A 17,333-nucleotide genomic window follows, 5' to 3' on the forward strand; every position below is an offset into this window, starting at 1 on the left:
ATTGAGCAGATACTGAAGAGAGGAAAGTAACAAATATTGACAGAAGTAGAGGGGACAACTTTCATCTAGCTGGGGTAAGCAGGCATGGATGTAAGGGGGGAGATATTAAGAAATGGAGAACTAAAGGCAGCAGGAAAGACTTGCTAGCACAGAGATCAATTAGATTATGGGCCAGTCTCCCTTGGTTGAAGGTGAAGCGGCCTAGGGCTTTGTGAGAGAGAGACAGATCAGACAGCGTAACACTGTGTTAGGTCTATGATTTTATAGTTCAGACACCAACAGCTCTAATACTGATTTTTATTTCCTCATATTCCTCTGTCAGAGTCACTCAGTTATTAGGGAAGTTCCGTATATAGCAGGAACAGAGCAGAGTGTAGCCACTACATGCACCCGTGCAAACATGATTTCATGTTCTCCAGCTGCAGTCATTTCTGAAGGCCCCATGCCAGCCTGAAGCATTTTACTGAATCTTTACATAGCTTCTAAAAAGGTGCGGGCTCCAGTTTCTCCATCAGGGATTTGATCCAGTTTGTGCCATTGATTAGTTTAGTGGTGGCAATGACATATTCTGTGCCTCCATCTTCCATCTGAGAAAGAAACCTCAGTGCAGCAATTTCAGCATAGGTCACACCTCCCAGAAAGAACACCAGCGTTACTCTGTTTTCTCCCTGTTGACCTGAACATTTATAGAGACAGTTACAAACTGGACTGGCGCTGAAAGGACAGGGTTATTCTGAAGTCACCCTAGGGCCAAACTGAAGCACAGATTTCGGTCAAATTGCAAAAGTGATATGGAGCTGGTGGATAGAGCACTGAATGGGTTTTATTTCTGGCTCTGCCAGTGAGCTCAGGCAAATCCCAGCCTCTCTATGGCTCAGTTTCCCTATTGTAAAATGGAGGTAATACCTCCTTTGTAAATACTATCAGATTTACTGATGAAAAAGGCTATACAGTACAATAGCTAGGAATTATTTCTACCACCTTAGGGCAATGATCAAAGGCAGCTCACTGTACTGAAGTTGGGAAGATGATAAACCTAGAATTACTAATCAAATGAACAGTCCAGGTGGATGCTGTCAGTCACTATATCAGACTCTGTAAGTGAATTTCACAGTAGAATGGTCACAGACTAATCAAGTTATTCCAAAGAAGCTTACGCTTTTTTTGAAGGCCAGTTGGTAACTGCTGCCTCTCTTCAAAGTGGGGTCCTGGGAGCATCTTTAAAACTTCTTCTATGCTACGCCACCCTGGGCGAGCAAGCAGCTGTGCCAGACGCACACTTAATGGAGCATAGCCACTGTACACATATGAAATATCATTTGGGTTCTGTAGAAGGAGAGGGAAATGAACAGCAGTAGAGTTTTCTACTGAAAAGTGACACTTCAGCATATTAAAATCTTGCAAATGTACAAGCTCTCCCCACCCGCCACCTGTGTCCATCTTCCAACTGGTCTGTTGATAAAAGTATTCAGTTTACCTGTTCATTAACATCATCCATCCACAGCCGCATGGTTTTCCTGATTGTTGGGTAGTTGTTTCTACTGCTCGTCTGAAGTTTTAAGAGTCCAGCCTTTTCCAGATTGTTTAAGGTTAATATATGTTCATAGCCGTAAGTCTGTAACATGAAGATTTTGCCTTTAATGTAGTACTGTCATTTACGCATCAAGAGCGAGTAGAAATAAAATCAGGGGATTTTTATGTAACACTAGACACTAACCAAACAACTTGCTGAAGTCTGAAATTTATAGACAAGACACCATCAAGGTTTGCAAGACAATGAGAGACATTTTAAATAGTGAATTCAATTAAACACTGATTTTAGGGACACAGTTTCAAGACAACTCATAGGGGAACAAGTGAGTGTGTAAAGTTAAAATGAATGTTTACAAATGTCTTTTTGCAGTATGCAACAGAAAGCATGACAGTGGCCCAAAACAAAATTATATGCATGTTTTAAATAAATATGTTTAAATATATTTCACATTGTTAAAAGTTTTTAAAAACACAGGACAGTGATTAAAACACGTGTAGGCCTTGATCCTGTGAAGTTTTACACATGTGAATAGTCCTATTTAACTCATTAGGATCACTCATGTGTGCACAGATATGTATGGTGTGCAAATCTTTCCAGGATTGAGACCTTAATTTGCAAGGAATATCCACATTATTAGTTAAACAATTCTAGCCTGACCTGGAGAATCTCTCTTTTATAATGGTCCAACACCTTCTGCTTGAGTCCACTATTACACACTGACTGCAGGCAAACCAGCCTTAATATCTTGATCAGTGGATGTTTTTGAGCAATGCAATCTTCAGTGTAATTGTTGACCTATAAAGAAACAGACATCCAAGCTGTCAACCAAAAACCTAGGTTAGGATTTTAACAGAGCTGAAAAGAAAAGCTCTGTTTTTGCTTTTAATGGCAAAGCAAAGATAACATTCTTGGAAGATGCTTTTACGCTTCCCATAGTGATGGACAAGGTAAAACAGGGATCACAGCAGTTACATAAGCAGCTTAGATATATGCAAAATAGCTTTGTAGCGTTGGTGGTTCCAATTAACAAGCTTTGTCAATGGTGTCAACAATGGATATCTATGATCCTATTTGATACACTGCAAGTATTTTGCAAACTCTCATCCTTGATTCCCCACCCACCCCCATATCATCAGAGCACTACACAAGTCAAAGCACAGTGCACTGAAGCTGTGTCGACAGTTGCACTCTATGCAGCAGAACCACAGCATTGTAACGGTGACCTTAGTCTCCCCGGGCCAGATAGAAAATGCAGCACAGCAGCTATTGCCCATCCACACCAGAAGACGGACAGGAGGCCACGGATGCAGGTTAATTAGGCTGCAACTTTATTCACTTTAATGTCTAGGAAAAGCCAACAATAAATTGTACAGTGCAGGGAGGAGGGAGAATGGGCTCTCTGCTGATGCAGATTTAGGAACCCCCTATACTCAGCTCCCATAAAAGATGCTTTCCTGCTGAGCCTTTTGATCTGATAAGCGCATCCCTTCCATAGCAAGTACCTGCCCTGGACAGCCACTACAAGTTATACATACAAGTTGCGAGATAACCTAACCTTGGGTCCTCAGATCAGCTGTGTGGAAGGTGAAAAAACCCACCCTGCCTTGGCCAATCTGGCAGTGAGGGGAAAATGCCTTCCCAGCCCCCCAGAGAAGAGGCAACCAGAGTAATGGCCACAGAATGCCAAAAGCAAACCTGGTCCTATGCAAAGTATATGGATAGGTAGGTGGGAGCTTCCAGCCAGATCCTCATGAAGAGGCCCTCTTCGTGGCTATGTGGGGTATAAATACCTCTCCCAGTCAGCAGGAAGGGCAATACAGTAATCTTGGCCTGGCCCCAACTGGATCCTTCCCTTCCTGTCCATCGCTGTAAGCTTTCCTCCTTTTTGGCCCTGTTACAAGGGAGCCCATAAAGGGGCAAAGCCCCTTTTCGTCCAACTTACCAGACCAAGACATACTTATAAAACGCCAACTTAAATTGTGCCCACTGCATCCTAAGTGGTATGCACCACTTGGAAAGAACGTCTCCATAACACACAAGGAACATACTAAAAGTTTTCAAGACTGACATCAAATCAGAGTCAGCCATTGTCTAGGTTTCTCTGTATTAACACACCCCCACCAAGTTTTGTGATTAGGAGACTGTGGTTAGAAGATAAAAATCACGTAAAGGCAAGATATTGCTCTCCACCCACCTTGTCAGTGTCTATTCCTGACATGAACTCTTGTTCCACTGTTAAATTATCAAAGAAATCTTCTGATGCTTAAAAAAAAATTCAATACATTAGTAAGTCAGTACCTAAAAATAAGGGTCAGTTTATCTGTGTATTAAATGGTGTTGCAGAGTCACCCAAGTACAAATAAGGCAAGTATTTTGTTCCTGGTGTCTGAATTTTTTATGAAATCAGCAAAGTTGTATCTTTGGCTGCAAGACATAACACAAGATCAACTGTAGGTGGAATACTGAAAAGGATACTTACTAGTAATGTCTTTGATTAGCTCCGCAATCGAGGTATGGTTTGCTAGAGAACTTCTTGCTGCCTGCATGTGTGGCAGTTGTGAAACGAACTGCTTGATCTCCCCAACTGTTTTAGCATGGTGTCTTTCCTAAAAAGACCCAGCAATTATACTTTAGAGCTTATTCATTATAATAATAAATGTCTGTAAATCATTTCATCAAAAGGTGTGTTTTTGTCTGTTTAGTGTGTACTGTGTTCATTGCTTTATGAAAAATGGAAAGTAGTGAGCTTCATTACTGTCATCTTGAAACACTGATCCATTACCTTCAGTGACATCTGACCTTTCAGATAGGCCGCATTTACAAAAATATATTGTTTCCTAGAACAGCACTGTTGCTTCATCAGTTTATAAAGCTGTTGTGTAAATGCACCATGAGAAAAACCACCACTGGCATCACAGTGATATCTTATTTTACAAGAGAGGCTGCTAATCACGTTTCTCTGTGCAATTACATTAAAATAGTACAGCATCTTGCACTCCTATTGTGCCTTCCATCCAAAGATCCCAGAGTACTTCTCAAGTGTTCATTAAGCAAGCCTCAATTGCCCTCTGAGGTTGGCAAATATTATCCCCATTTCACAGATAGGGAGACTGAGGCCCATAAAAGTGAAGTTTTATTTCCTTTGGTAGATGAGAGGAGTGGCTGCTGATCTTCCACACAAATACATCAAGTAGTATGAGGAGATTCAAGATCTTATCATTAAGTGTCACTGGATTTGAGATGCAGTCACTGTGACATACTATTTCAAAGCATAGACACTGTAGCTGCTCTGGTTTCAGAGTAACAGCCGTGTTAGTCTGTATTCGCAAAAAGAAAAGGAGTACTTGTGGCACCTTAGAGACTAACCAGTTTATTTGAGCATGAGCTCATGCTCAAATAAATTGGTTAGTCTCTAAGGTGCCACAAGTACTCCTTTTCTTGTAGCTGCTCTGTAGCTAAGGAGTTAAATCCCTAGGATAAGGTAACATACAGTAGATATTAAACCAATCTTATAAAATTCTACTGACCCATTTACTCAGGTGGGTCTTTTTCTGACAGGCATGTAAAATATTAGCTTAAATTCTTATCTTTATTTCTGTCAAATATAAGGAGAATCCTTGAGAAAGCAGAAAGAAAAGGAGATTGCAGATGTCTCCCTGCTCTCTCCCGCCTTAGGTCTAGTTTAGAAAAGAGACTGAAAATCTTATGCAACAGTTTCAAACATTTCAGGGATCTGCAATCTGCAAAGTGTTGCCTGAAACATTTTAAAAGCTACACTCAAAGGGCTGTAAAGAGAAGAGGCAAAGGAAACAGCAAAGATGGAACCCAGGTTGAAAGATGATATTACAACGTTCTATCAATGGGTAGTAGAGAGTATAAAACTTCATGTTCATTACAGAGCTGGACAAGATGGCGTAAGGAGGCAGGTTTAGTGGTTAAAGCTAGGGACTGGGTCAGAAACATGGGGCATTCTGGTGCTCGCACTGCCACTGACTTGTTGCCTGACTGATGGTTAAGCATGTTATCCAGCTCCACCATGCTTCAGTTCCCCCACTGCAGAACAGGGAGAACACACCCCTCTCTCGCAGGGTGTACGACTTAACTAGCATTTTTGAAGCTCTCAGCTCCTCAGATGAAAGCTGTCAGAGAAGCGTGAAGTGCTTGGCGTACCCTGAGGAAGGGGAATAGAGAGTATTTCCCCTCTCTCCAAAACTGAATAGCAGCCTATTTTAAAAGTTATTTCAAACTAAATAAGTCCCAATCGTTAAAGTCTGCCCCAAGCAATCTAGAAAACCTGGTCTGATGAAGCGCAGACATCTAAGAATTCCTAGTCAGAACAATTCAGACATTTGTGTTTTGCCCAGTCAACCTATCCACATCTTGTCACAATGACTACAAAAGTAAGCGCTCTTAAAAATTATCTTGACTAAAATGTAAACTATACAAATGGGCAAGTACAGGCAGGAGAGCGATAATGAAGTCTGCAATTTACAAGCCCTTCGCTGCCAAAGTACTGCTGTTTCATTATCACCTATTACATCTGACAAAATCTCACATCTCTTTCCTCCCTTCCAGTGTGAAGTATTTTAATCTTTGGGAGCTTCCAACACTAATTCCCCAGTAAGTGTCTATTACTGCAAGTCAAATCTGAATGCACAATTTAGATGGATATATGGTACATCTAACTGGCCTTAAGATTGGCAGAAGTGACTAAAAGCAGATGGAAGGAACAAAAAATTAACACAGCACAGCAGGTCGCACAGTTAAGCACTGTGTGACTTGTTTCCTCGTTTTGCATGTGTATTTGTTTTTAAAAGCGGGGGGTAGGGGGAGAAGAGTGTTCAATTCTACAGCTAATGAGCAACAGCTGACAGGCCAACTGGAGTCTCACTGTTGGTAAACTGCACACCTGTAATAGGTGCCCATTGGCTAAAAGACAACTAGTGTCTATTAGTCCTTGGCCATGTACACTCTTATTATTGTGTATTTGACTGTGGCAGCAGCTAGAAGCGGTCAGGATCCCATTGTGCTAGATTTTGTACACACAACAAAGAGATGGCCAAGCCCCAAAGAGCTTGTAGTTGAAGAAATCCTTAAACCAGCATAAGCGCCTCCCATTCTCTAGCCAGCCCTCCACTGGTCTTATGCCCCACTCCTCCAATTGCGAGTTCTTTGGTTTTCCTAAAGGAGGGAGGATGATCCAGTCACTCAGATTCAATTCCCTGCTGTGTCTCCGACTTTGTGTGTGACTGTGACACCCTGTACCCCATGTTCACCACTTGTATATGGTTATGATATCTTTTGTGCAAAGTATGCCTCATCCTGTTGAAATGTGTGAAACAAACATGGCATGTAAAATTATGAGGTTTTGCTATAGGATTGTTACTGAAACATGCTGTGGTTCTGGGTAAGGCCCACAAACCAATTTCTCAGAGACAAAAACACCCTAGCATGCCAGCAAAGTGCTGAGGAGCCATTACCGGTGTAATCGGACATTCTCCAGGGGTGGTTGTGGCGGAGTTGTAAACAAGAAATTTACAATTCATCTGAAGGACAGTTTGGAGCTCACGTATGCAATGGAACTGCCTGGCCCCATGACTCAGGAAGGAATTTTTCAGCACAAAGGGTTGAGGGTATAAGAAGGGGAGAAAAAAGTGTCCCTAGCCACCTTTCCATCTCTCTGTTGATGACAACGAAGACTCTGAAAGAACTGAACAAAGCAGTGGAGTGGTCCCAGGCCAACCTGTGAAATGTATTGCAGCACATAGTGAGACAAGCCTTTTGCTTTGAAGGCAATTAGCCTTGGTAAAGTTTAGGAATTAGGTTGTGTGTTTATCCTTTTTTCTTTTGTAACCAATTCTGACTTCTAGGCCTTATCACTTGTCATCTGTCTTTCTCTAGTTAAGAAACTTGTTTTATTTAAATCAGTGTGTTTTGTTGAAGTACTTGGGAATCTCTACTTAGGTCAACAAGCCTGGTGCGTAATCATTACCCATTGTTGGAGTGATGAACTATCTAGGAGCTTGGACTGTCAAGTGGGCTACTGAGCAGTACAAGACACACGTGTCTGGGGAGCAAGGCGTGGGCTGAAGGATATCCGGGTGTGGCCCTGTATGCAATTCATGGATGGCTGGGCATAGCAGTCATGTGTTCAGGTGGGAGTGACTTTGCATGTTGGTGGCAGAGTGAGCAGAGCCTGGACGGGTTGGTGTTCATCAGGAAAGTAGTATAAAAGGCATCCCAGGCTGCAGAGCTAAGGGGACACAGCAGGCCACAGGTTCAGATTGCACCCTGGGGAATGTCACAGTGACTTTTGGCAAGTCACTTAGGGTGAAATCCTGTTGCCACTGAAGTCAAAGGGAGTTTTATCAGTGACTTCAGTTGGGCCAATATTTCACTTTTTGTGGCTCAGTTCTCCATCTGTACAATGGGGATAACAACATTGTCCTACTTCACAGGAGTGCTGAGAGGATAAACACACTCCAGATTTTGAGGTGTGATAATGAGCGCTATATAAATATCAAGTCTGATTTAGACTGTAAGCTCTTTTGGGCAGGGACAAGTCTTTATTTCTGGTATTTTTATGATGCACTTAGCATGCTGGGTGGTGCTATAAAGTTAATGAGGCTTTAGATTAGTTTAAGATGCTTAAGCTACTTCAAGACCCTAAAGAATTTTAAAGTGGAGATGAGCTCAAGCCAAAACCTGGAATCTGAACCATCACTAACTATGGGACAGTCTGGATCCCATGTGTTCAATTTACTGAAAACTACTAGGGAAATAAAATGCCAAAGGCTGCATTCATGTAATACTAAGGTAGGCATTGGAAGGGGTATTAGTGGATCTTAGCCTTGTTTCATGCTCAAATGTGCAGAGCAGTCAGACCCAACTCTCCACCCGGAAGGAGCAGACTGCCCAGGTGACATGCTACTGGGCAGTACACGGTGTACAAGTCCTTTACCTCAAAGGCTGCAGATATGATTTTGGCTTTCTTGCTTAGCACTGACCCCACAGCATTGAAGTTCTTGTCTCGAATTTCAGCATACAGCTCCTCGGCAGAATTCAGCTGAAGCTTCTTCGGTTCCGTGGGGAGATCCTTGCCACCCTCACCCTGCTTCTTAGGGGCGAACTTTTCAGGAGGGAGTTTCACATAAGCTACCAACACAGCAAGAAAACAGACAAATTAGAGCTCAAACCCGAGGACTTAAACTGACCAACCAACCAAAACCTTTCCCCAAGCAAGAGGCAGCTCTAGCCTTGTGTAAACACCCATATTACAACTTGGAAGAAATGCTGCCACATATAAGATGATTTCCCCTAATTTGAAAGGGTAAAAATCCCTACTAGCTATATGTAAACAAGGAGCCCTATACACAGATCCATACAGTACCAGAGAGATGCCTTCTGCTCACCCTCATCAGTACATTAGGTGGAAGTTACCAGCTCCACATGCTTCTGGCCCTAGAGTTTTCATCATCCCATGGAGCGTAAAGAAAGCGGGGTAAACGGCTTTACAAAGTGCGTGCAGAGAGCATCAGCTTCAGTGGAGGGTGGAAACTAACAGCATGTTGAGGGGACATTTTAGCTAAAATCCCTATTCTTGTGAAAAGTGCCCTGGGATCACTAATGTCCATGTACAGCTGACATCCCAAGGATTCACACGTAGCGAAGAGCATTGTGCTCAATTCGTCTTCTTGGGATGGATGAAGCACTGAGCTCACCTTTTTGGGATTGAAACCAGGGTTTTTAATTACATCAAGCAACTAAGCCACCCCTCTTGTAGGTTCAGCTAAATTATTCTCACCTTCATCCCAAATTCCACTTGGCACCCTGCACTTTATTCTAGCACTCAGGAATTTTATTCTACTCCATTCGTTTCACTGTCCATGGTTTGCTGCACTTACTATTTTGAATTCCATATATTTCATCAATCAGGCCTTCATAAGTAAGCTGAGTAGCTAGAGGAGACAACAGGTCTACATTGCGGTCAAGCAACAAGAGGGTATCAAAGACTGGAAATATTGAGTTCTGGCCTCCAGGGAACTCTCGCTTCATCCTGATCATCATGTTAGCCACATGCTGGAAAGAAAATATTTGGTTCGTTATGGCTCAGACCATGAAGGGTGGCTGTGATAACTAGCTTTAGAGACATATGCACGTATGAAAACAGGAAAAGAAGTGCATGTATAAGAAGTGAATGGGAGGAGAGGCAAGCTGTGTAACTGGTACAACTGGAGGAAGGGCCATTAAGAAACAAACCAAACTATTCTACGACAAAACTGGTTAGTTTAGTCTGACAGAATGGTCACAGAACCTGAACTCTGCATTCAGTTCCAGATGCCTCCTTACCAAAAGCGATACTTATGAACCGCACGGAGTTCAGAGAATAAGAACAAAAATGATCTGGTAAGAGGGACTGAATTATGGGGAGAGAGCAAAAGGATACAACACACGTAACTTGACTAAGTGATGAATAAAGATGAAGGTACATAAACCCTTCAGCTATCAGTAGTCGGTTAACTCCAAGGAGGGAGGGGAATTACTTAGAGTGGTTAAGAGAGTCTAACTAGGAGAAAAGGGATGAAGTTAGGTCAAATATCAAAGAATCTTCTTGACTGTGAAATCTATGTGTCTGTGGAACGGTCTTCCGTGGGGAGGCGTGCAAGCCCAACTGGTTGGGATATTTAAATTAAATTACACAAAGCACTAAAGAGGTAGAGCAGAGAACATTCATTCATTGGTCGGGGTCAATATGTCTTTATCAACTCTAATTTACTCATAGATTTGTGGACTTTAAGTCAGAAGGGACCATTGTGATCATCTAGTCCAGGGGTCTCAAACACGCATGCAGCCCGTGGGGTTATTTCCTGCAGCCCGCCAAGCTCCCCGCCCCCCCGGAGTTATTTCCTGCAGCTCACCAGGCTCCCCTCCCCCTCCCCCCAGTGCGCTGCGTCCCCGCTCCTCTGCCTACTTGCAGGCGCTGTTTGGCGGCACATAGCGCTTTCCAGGAGGGAGGGGGGGAGGAGCAGGGAACCGCATGCTCAGGGGAGGAGGCGGAGAAGAGGCGGGGATTTGGGGAAGGGTTTGGAATGGGGGCGGGGAAGAGGTGGGAAGAGGCGAGGCAGAGACAGGGCCTCATGGAAGGGGTGGAGTGGGGGCGGGGCCGGGGGCAGCGTGGGGGGAGAGGGGGCGTGTCAGTGATACAGCCCTCAGGCCAATGTACTAGTCCTTATGTGGCCCTCGTGGTGATTCGAGTTTGCGATCCCTGATCTAGTCTGACCTCCCGCACGTTACAGGCCACAGAACCTCACCCACAAATTTCTGGGATTCCAACATCATAGTGTTCATGAAAACCAAGTGAACTGTCCAAACTCCAGTGAAATACAGACATACATATCACCGCGTGTCAGCCTCTCAGCAGCTAGCTGACTTTCACCAGGGAGGGGGGGAAGATATCTGGGCAGGCAAGACGACCAGTAGGGAACACACTTATAAACACGTTCCTTTAGGGGAGCAACTCAGAGGGGACTCGTGACAGTAAAACCCGCAGTGACAGATTGACTGAGAATTGTTTCGACCAACAGGCGCCCAAGCAGCAAAATCCAGCTCGTGACCCACAGTATCAATAAACCCAACACACACTAGTGGCAGCTCCAAAACAACCACCACCAGAAACAAAAGGATTTATCTTCTTAGAAACAAAGATGTTTTAAATTTGTTTTACCCGTGCACAGTCCCCCTTCCCGAAGATCTGTGGGATAGTTCCATAAAGTGCCTGTAAGGTCATCAGTCCCTTGGCTGCATGGTACAGACTTGTCTGGTCACTCTCCAAGTAACACTCCTAAATGACAGGGAAAGGAAGGTTACAGAAACGGAGGATATTTAATTAGCCTGATCATCTTAAACGTAGAACCTGGCTGAACTGGATGGCTTGAGGGATTGCTTAAAGGATACGGAGCCTTTCACCTCCAGGTTTCAGTGATCCAAAGTCATTACTTGCTATCAGCGAGCACTGGGATACCAGCTGGTGCTTTGCTGCAGGCCCCAGTGGACAAGCATGCAGGTCACAAAATCATCATTATAGTTAGCACTAGCTGTCCGACTGAAGGGTTGTCTATATGAACAGTGAGTGCACACTGAGCTGGGGTGTAAATCTACCCCACACTGACCTGCCATACACCAACTGTCCATGAGGACCCTGCTGCCACACAGTAAAAGTTCCCCAGTGGACTCTGATCTACCCTGCTTTCAAAGCTAGCACACAACAGATGTATGCCCCAGCTTGCCCTGCACCCAATGGTTTGTATACACAAGCCCACAGAAGATGCTCCAGGAGTGAATGGGCTGTGGAGACTAAGCTAGCCCTTCCTGCCCTTCTACATGGGGTCAGGGTCGAGGAACCTTGCCCCGCCTCCTCCCCACCCCCTGCAGTACATGTTCTGTGGTTAAATAGGACAGTGATCTCCAGCAATGCCAACTGGGGACGTTTCCAGCACTAAACTCACTTTAAAAAGTGAGTCAGAACGTGAAAGTGAATGCTACCACTCATCATGCTATTTAGCCGTCCATACAGCATTGCAGGTGCAGGCTGGTTGTTTAGACACATGCACAGAACAACCAAAAATTCAGTTTGAGAGAAAAAATGACCCTGAGATTAAGCCCAGCACTCTCCTCCATAGAGGAGAGAGACCTCAACCGCGAGAAGAATTCAAGAGGAGGGGGAAGATTACAGCTGGGGCCAGGAGCAACAATGGGTCGTTTGATTACTCCTCCCGGAAACACTGCTTCTGTGACACCAGCCGGCGGTCCAGCGACAGGACTGCAAAGCAGCAACTTTGATGTGGGCCAGCAACAAGGGGAGCTGGATTCACAAGCAGAACAACTCCTCGTCCTGGGGGCTCTCTCTGCTCAGAGCGATTAGAGTTAATAACGACCATTCGGGAACTGTTATGAGATCAAACCCATTATTTTAGAATTCTCTAGCCAATGTGCTGCTCCTAATTTAATGCAGCAGAGTAACAGAGCTGAAACAACAAGTCTCTTTCCTGTGACTTGGTCAATTAGAAAATGTGTCACCAAGCTGGCAAGTTTTATCATGTCCGGACATCCTCTCTGCTGCTCACACAGGGCTAGATTCAATACACTAAGGGGAGATGGCTAAAGGAAGCCGCACACAGACTTAATGGCACTACATGTGATGTGCTGGCAATGCAGGAGATAGATATCTATATCTATATCTATATCTATATATACACACACACACAGCACTGTTGCCCATCTTAAGACAAGTGTTAAGTCTTTGTGTTGCTGTGGTGTGTGACACCCTAACAATTACAATTTACCCTTCTGTAACACATTTAACACAGGAAACTTCAAGTTCTTTATAAAGGTTAGTTATTTAAGCCTCACAAATTCTGTTCATGCAAGTATTACCCCATTAGAACAGATGGGAAAGCTGACACATAGCCTGGTAAAATGATGGGTCCGTGGGTGCATCATGGCATTCAGAAACAGACCCCAGGAGTTCTGACTCCCAGTCCACTGTTCTACTACAGTCAGACCACATTTGCTCTGTAACTCCTTTCATTGCCTTGTGGCTAACCAGTCTGAAAAGTGCTTTGAGATCCTTGGATGATGGATGCAACACAAACGTGCAAAGTATCTTTTCCCTCAAGGAAGAAATCAGCACTTACTTTAAATGCACTTTCAGACTCCATGGATAACAAGTCTCCATCAAATGGAATGAGGTCCAAACTGTACTGCTCTCTGTGAATGAAGGATCCCAGAACGCCCTGATCCTTCAACCGCTGCTCGCACAATAGGCTGCGACGGGGCACAAACAAGATGTGGAAGTCCCTCAGCGGAGAGCGAACTCTGTCTTCACTGGAAGAGAGTCAGCTTAAGTTGTCATAAGATTGAGTACAGTAACACAGTACACTAACCTTGGTTTCTCAGACTGGCAATACAGAAGACAAAGGGGCATTGAATGGAAGCAAGACAGAGTTCCTGACTGATACTTTCAAGTTCCTAATAAATAAAGGCAACCCTTCTCACAGCCTTTTATTTCAGAATATTTTGTACAAATCAACACCTTTACAGTGAAGGGGATGGCGCAACGATTAAGCAGTAGGTCTGTGGCCTAATACTTATTCTGCCCAGATCTACAGGTTCGAATCCCAAGCAGGGTTGACTCGGCCTTTACCTTTTGCCATTGACTGTCGGTGGGTCTTTCAAACAAGAGCTATCTGCTCTGATGAACATGAATGGTTCCAGGGCAATTAATAAAAACTGAGTAGAGATTTTCCCTGGTGTCCTTAACCAAAAATTTCCCCCTCTCCATCCTGTTGCTATGCACCTGCTTCTCATCCTCCAACTCCAGAAATGACGGTATTTCAGTGATGCTGTACGTATAGGCCATGATTCTGATCCCAGTCATGCCAAGTTGTGTAGCAGTTTCACACTGAAGTGAAAGATTTATTATTAGTGAGTGGGCTGAAATCTGCCCAACTTATGTCACTCATAACTTATGCCTGGTATGAACCAGGGATGGGAGGAGGAGGGGGGAAAAAGAAAACATTAACTCCACTGTACCACCACAGCTCTGGGAAGCAGCTGTTGTCTTTTTACTGAAACACCAACTTTACCTGAGCACATTTTCAGCAATTATATCCATTAACTCTAGCCTGGGCCTGACAAAGAAAATAATATTCTTGACATCGGCTGGGGGCAGACGGCCCGCCTTGAGGGTGAACATCTTCTCCACCTCATGTTCCTGTGAGGAGACAAAAATGGTATTCAATCACGGTATCCAACTCAACTCCTGTTATTTTGAAAACTGGTTTCAGAAAGGGCCACATCAGCTGGAGTTGATCCATTAGTTGTTACTGTGACACCTTATCTAAGGATAGCAACATGGATTTCTCTTCTATTTCCATATGCTGATTATGTAAATTATTAGTTTACTGCATTACACCACCATTAAAGATGGAGGTTCTGCACATCTGGTCTGTGGGAGGCGAGTTGGCAGAAGAGCAGTAAGTGATATTCGAAAAGGCAGAGTCTGTTCTTGAAGCTCATTTAGATTGTTGCTTTATAGCAGAGAAATAAAAGACTGGCAAACCGTGGTGACAGCATTGGACGGTAAGAATTAGGGTTTGAAAAGCAAAAACTAGGACAGTTTATAGAAATTGTGCTAACAGTCTCTAGAGGCAATTATGAGACTGAGGGTCCGAATAGCTTTTGAGAGTCTCAATATTAATCAGCACAACATGAATGCCATGTAGGGCTTACCTTTAAAAGTGAGTATTGTGCAATTAATCCAAAGGGTCCTGTGAGGTACTCATCCCACACTATTGCCTAGGAAGAAAAAAAAGCCACGGAGAAAAGTCAGTTGCTCCAAAGAGGAAAGAAAACCCTGGGGTAGGTGAGCTGCCCTCAGAAGCTCAAACATTTGCTTTCCGAGGAAGTGCTGATTTTAAAAGACAGTCATGAATTAACCGTTGAATTTCAACAACCCTTTGCCCATCTCTAGTTCCTTTCATTAGAGGAGCACAACACGCTTCAAATATGCTAATTAAACCTCCCAAGAGATTTTTACTGAATCGGAAAACCATGCAGCCCTGCCTCAGTGAGTCTAGCAAAGGGGAAAGTGACAAGGAACTGAGGTGGCTGGACTCTGGGGCAAATTTGGTGCAGCTGCATTTACTACCCGGAAGACAGTGGAGTTCCACTCAGTGCAAGTACAAAACCTGACCCAGTGTCATGGTCACTGTTGGCCAGTTTAGCAGGGCACCTGGTAAGAGCATTAAGTGAGCTTTCTACTCACCCTAGTGAAGACACGTCAAAGGCAAAACTTCCTGTGCAGTGACTGGTACATGCTGGGCTCTGCCTGCCTTACCCCACAGAGGTGGCTACATTTTAATGATGCTGCACAGCATGACAATAGTTTGCAAAGCCACCAAGAGTCAGCAGTCCAAGCTCCTGTAACCATTTGTCATGACCACTTCAGCCACTGGCCAGCATGGCTGCTTTTCACTAAACTCCTGTTCTTCATGTACTACAACTCCACTCTTACCTGACTCTACCCTCACCCTCTCCCTGGTACTCTGTCTGTCCTCCACTAACTCCACACTGCACCTGACACTCCCTCCCAGAACTTCTGAACGCATCTGGCCTACAGAGCAGTCCAGATGCCACAACCACACACCCTGCGCCGTCTTCTGACTGAACTTGAGGCCTATAGGGCAGGGACTCAGTTGCTTGGCACATTCTGACCACAGGACAGCCCAGCACTGGAGCCAGCCTTACACAATGGCGGAGTTTCTAGTCTGAGTTTGCAAAGCATTTTGGGATAATTTATTACCACCCTTGCGCGGGCCTGTGCAGTGATGTTGCCATGGGCTCCTGAGGCTTTTTACTTCAGGGGTCCCTAGAGCGCACAGGGTGTCAAAGAAGCAGCTGGGCTGTTCCTAACACCTCTTCCTCTGCATGTAAGTGCTAGTCCTAGTCCCGTGTGAATGCAAGTGACACTGAGTGACAGAGAAAGGAATATTCCTTATTTTAGTTTGGATGTGTTTCCACATGGGATGTTTGGATGGGGGCTAGCTAAGGTCTAGAGCCCATGAGGCAAGGTGCATTTACCAGAAGTCTGAGGTGCCTGGAGATGCTGAGACAGAAGGGCCTGGAAAGGGTATCGACTGTTATTGCTAGGCTGTTTATCAGGGAAATATCTGCAGACCAGGAAGGCCCGGTTGGCATCTCAGGGTGGGGCCAACCCCCCCCCGGTTGTCAAAACTATAGACCAGGACCAGGGCGAGAAGAGGAGTCACTTCCCCAGCCCCTGAGAAGAGCCCAGAAAGGATCGTACAGCTGCAGATTAGGATGGGGGGGAAGGAGACCAGAGCATCGCATAACGCTCTCAGACTACAGCCCCGGGGAGAGACATGGCACCCCACGCCGGGGGAGGACAGGAGAAATTCCCCCGGGAGTCAGAGCTGCAAGTCGAGAGGAGGTAAAGCCGGGGGCGGCCCCGCAGGGGTCTCGCAGCCGGGCAGGGAGAGGGGGGCGGCCCCGCAGCCGGACAGGTCGGAGCGGCGACGGGGCGGGGGGCAGCCCCGGTAGCCAGGGGTCTCGGAGCCGGACGGGGGGAGCAGTTATTGGGCAGGCGCCGGAGGGGGGGGAGGTCCCAGAAGCAGCAGCTCAGGCCCCCCGGGCGAGGGGCGCTTGGCCGGGCCCCCTCACCTTGGAGCCCGCGCACTTGTCCAGGAACTCGCGCAGCTCCCTGCGCCCGGCCTCCCGCAGCGCCGTCAGGTTCACTCGGCCCGAGCTCAGGTGCGCCGCCATCCCGCGCCAGGCCCGGCCGGTCACATGACAGCGCCGATCACGTGACTCGGCGAGGCTCTCCATCTCCCCGCTCAGGCCCCGCCTCCTCGAGCCCCAGAAGGCTCCCAACGACCCGGCCCCGCCCCCGGGGCCCGGCTATAACGGCCGCCCCGCGCGCCGGGAGGCGGCAGCGCAGACACGTGACCCCAGTGACGGGACGGGTGTGGGACCCTTAGCCGCGGAGCTTGTCCTGCCCCGGGGCATTGAAGGAGCTGTGAGGAGAGGGCAGCTGGGTACGAGAGTAACGGCCGCTCCCCCGGGGGGGGTATTGGGGTAGCGGGCCCTGCTCCGGGGGGGGAGAATATTGGGGTAACGGCCGCTGCCCCGGGGGGGTATTGGGGTAGCGGGCCCTGCCCCGGGGGGGCCACAAGGATAACGGCTCTGGGGGGGAATATTGGGGTAACGGCCGCTGCCCCGG

General features: G+C 45.9%; 1 protein-coding gene across 1 annotated transcript; it reads right to left on the minus strand.

Annotated features, from left to right (window-relative positions):
- Positions 1-247: 247 nt before the first annotated feature.
- Positions 248-16,932, minus strand: VPS33A (VPS33A core subunit of CORVET and HOPS complexes). The gene is made up of 13 exons (XM_084649471.1): positions 16,775-16,932; positions 14,825-14,890; positions 14,179-14,306; positions 13,228-13,417; positions 11,259-11,375; positions 9,439-9,613; positions 8,496-8,689; positions 4,014-4,140; positions 3,729-3,796; positions 2,192-2,329; positions 1,478-1,615; positions 1,158-1,326; positions 248-676 (listed from the first exon to the last, which is right to left on the minus strand). The coding sequence occupies exons 1-13, from the start codon at positions 16,874-16,876 to the stop codon at positions 483-485; spliced, it is 1,806 nt and encodes a 601-aa protein (XP_084505597.1). The 5' UTR covers positions 16,877-16,932; the 3' UTR covers positions 248-482.
- Between the last annotated feature and the right edge of the window lie 401 nt (positions 16,933-17,333).

Source organism: Lepidochelys olivacea (genome assembly GCF_965140295.1).
Source record: "Lepidochelys olivacea isolate rLepOli2 genome assembly, chromosome: 15".
In the NCBI taxonomy this organism is placed as follows: domain Eukaryota; kingdom Metazoa; phylum Chordata; order Testudines; family Cheloniidae; genus Lepidochelys; species Lepidochelys olivacea.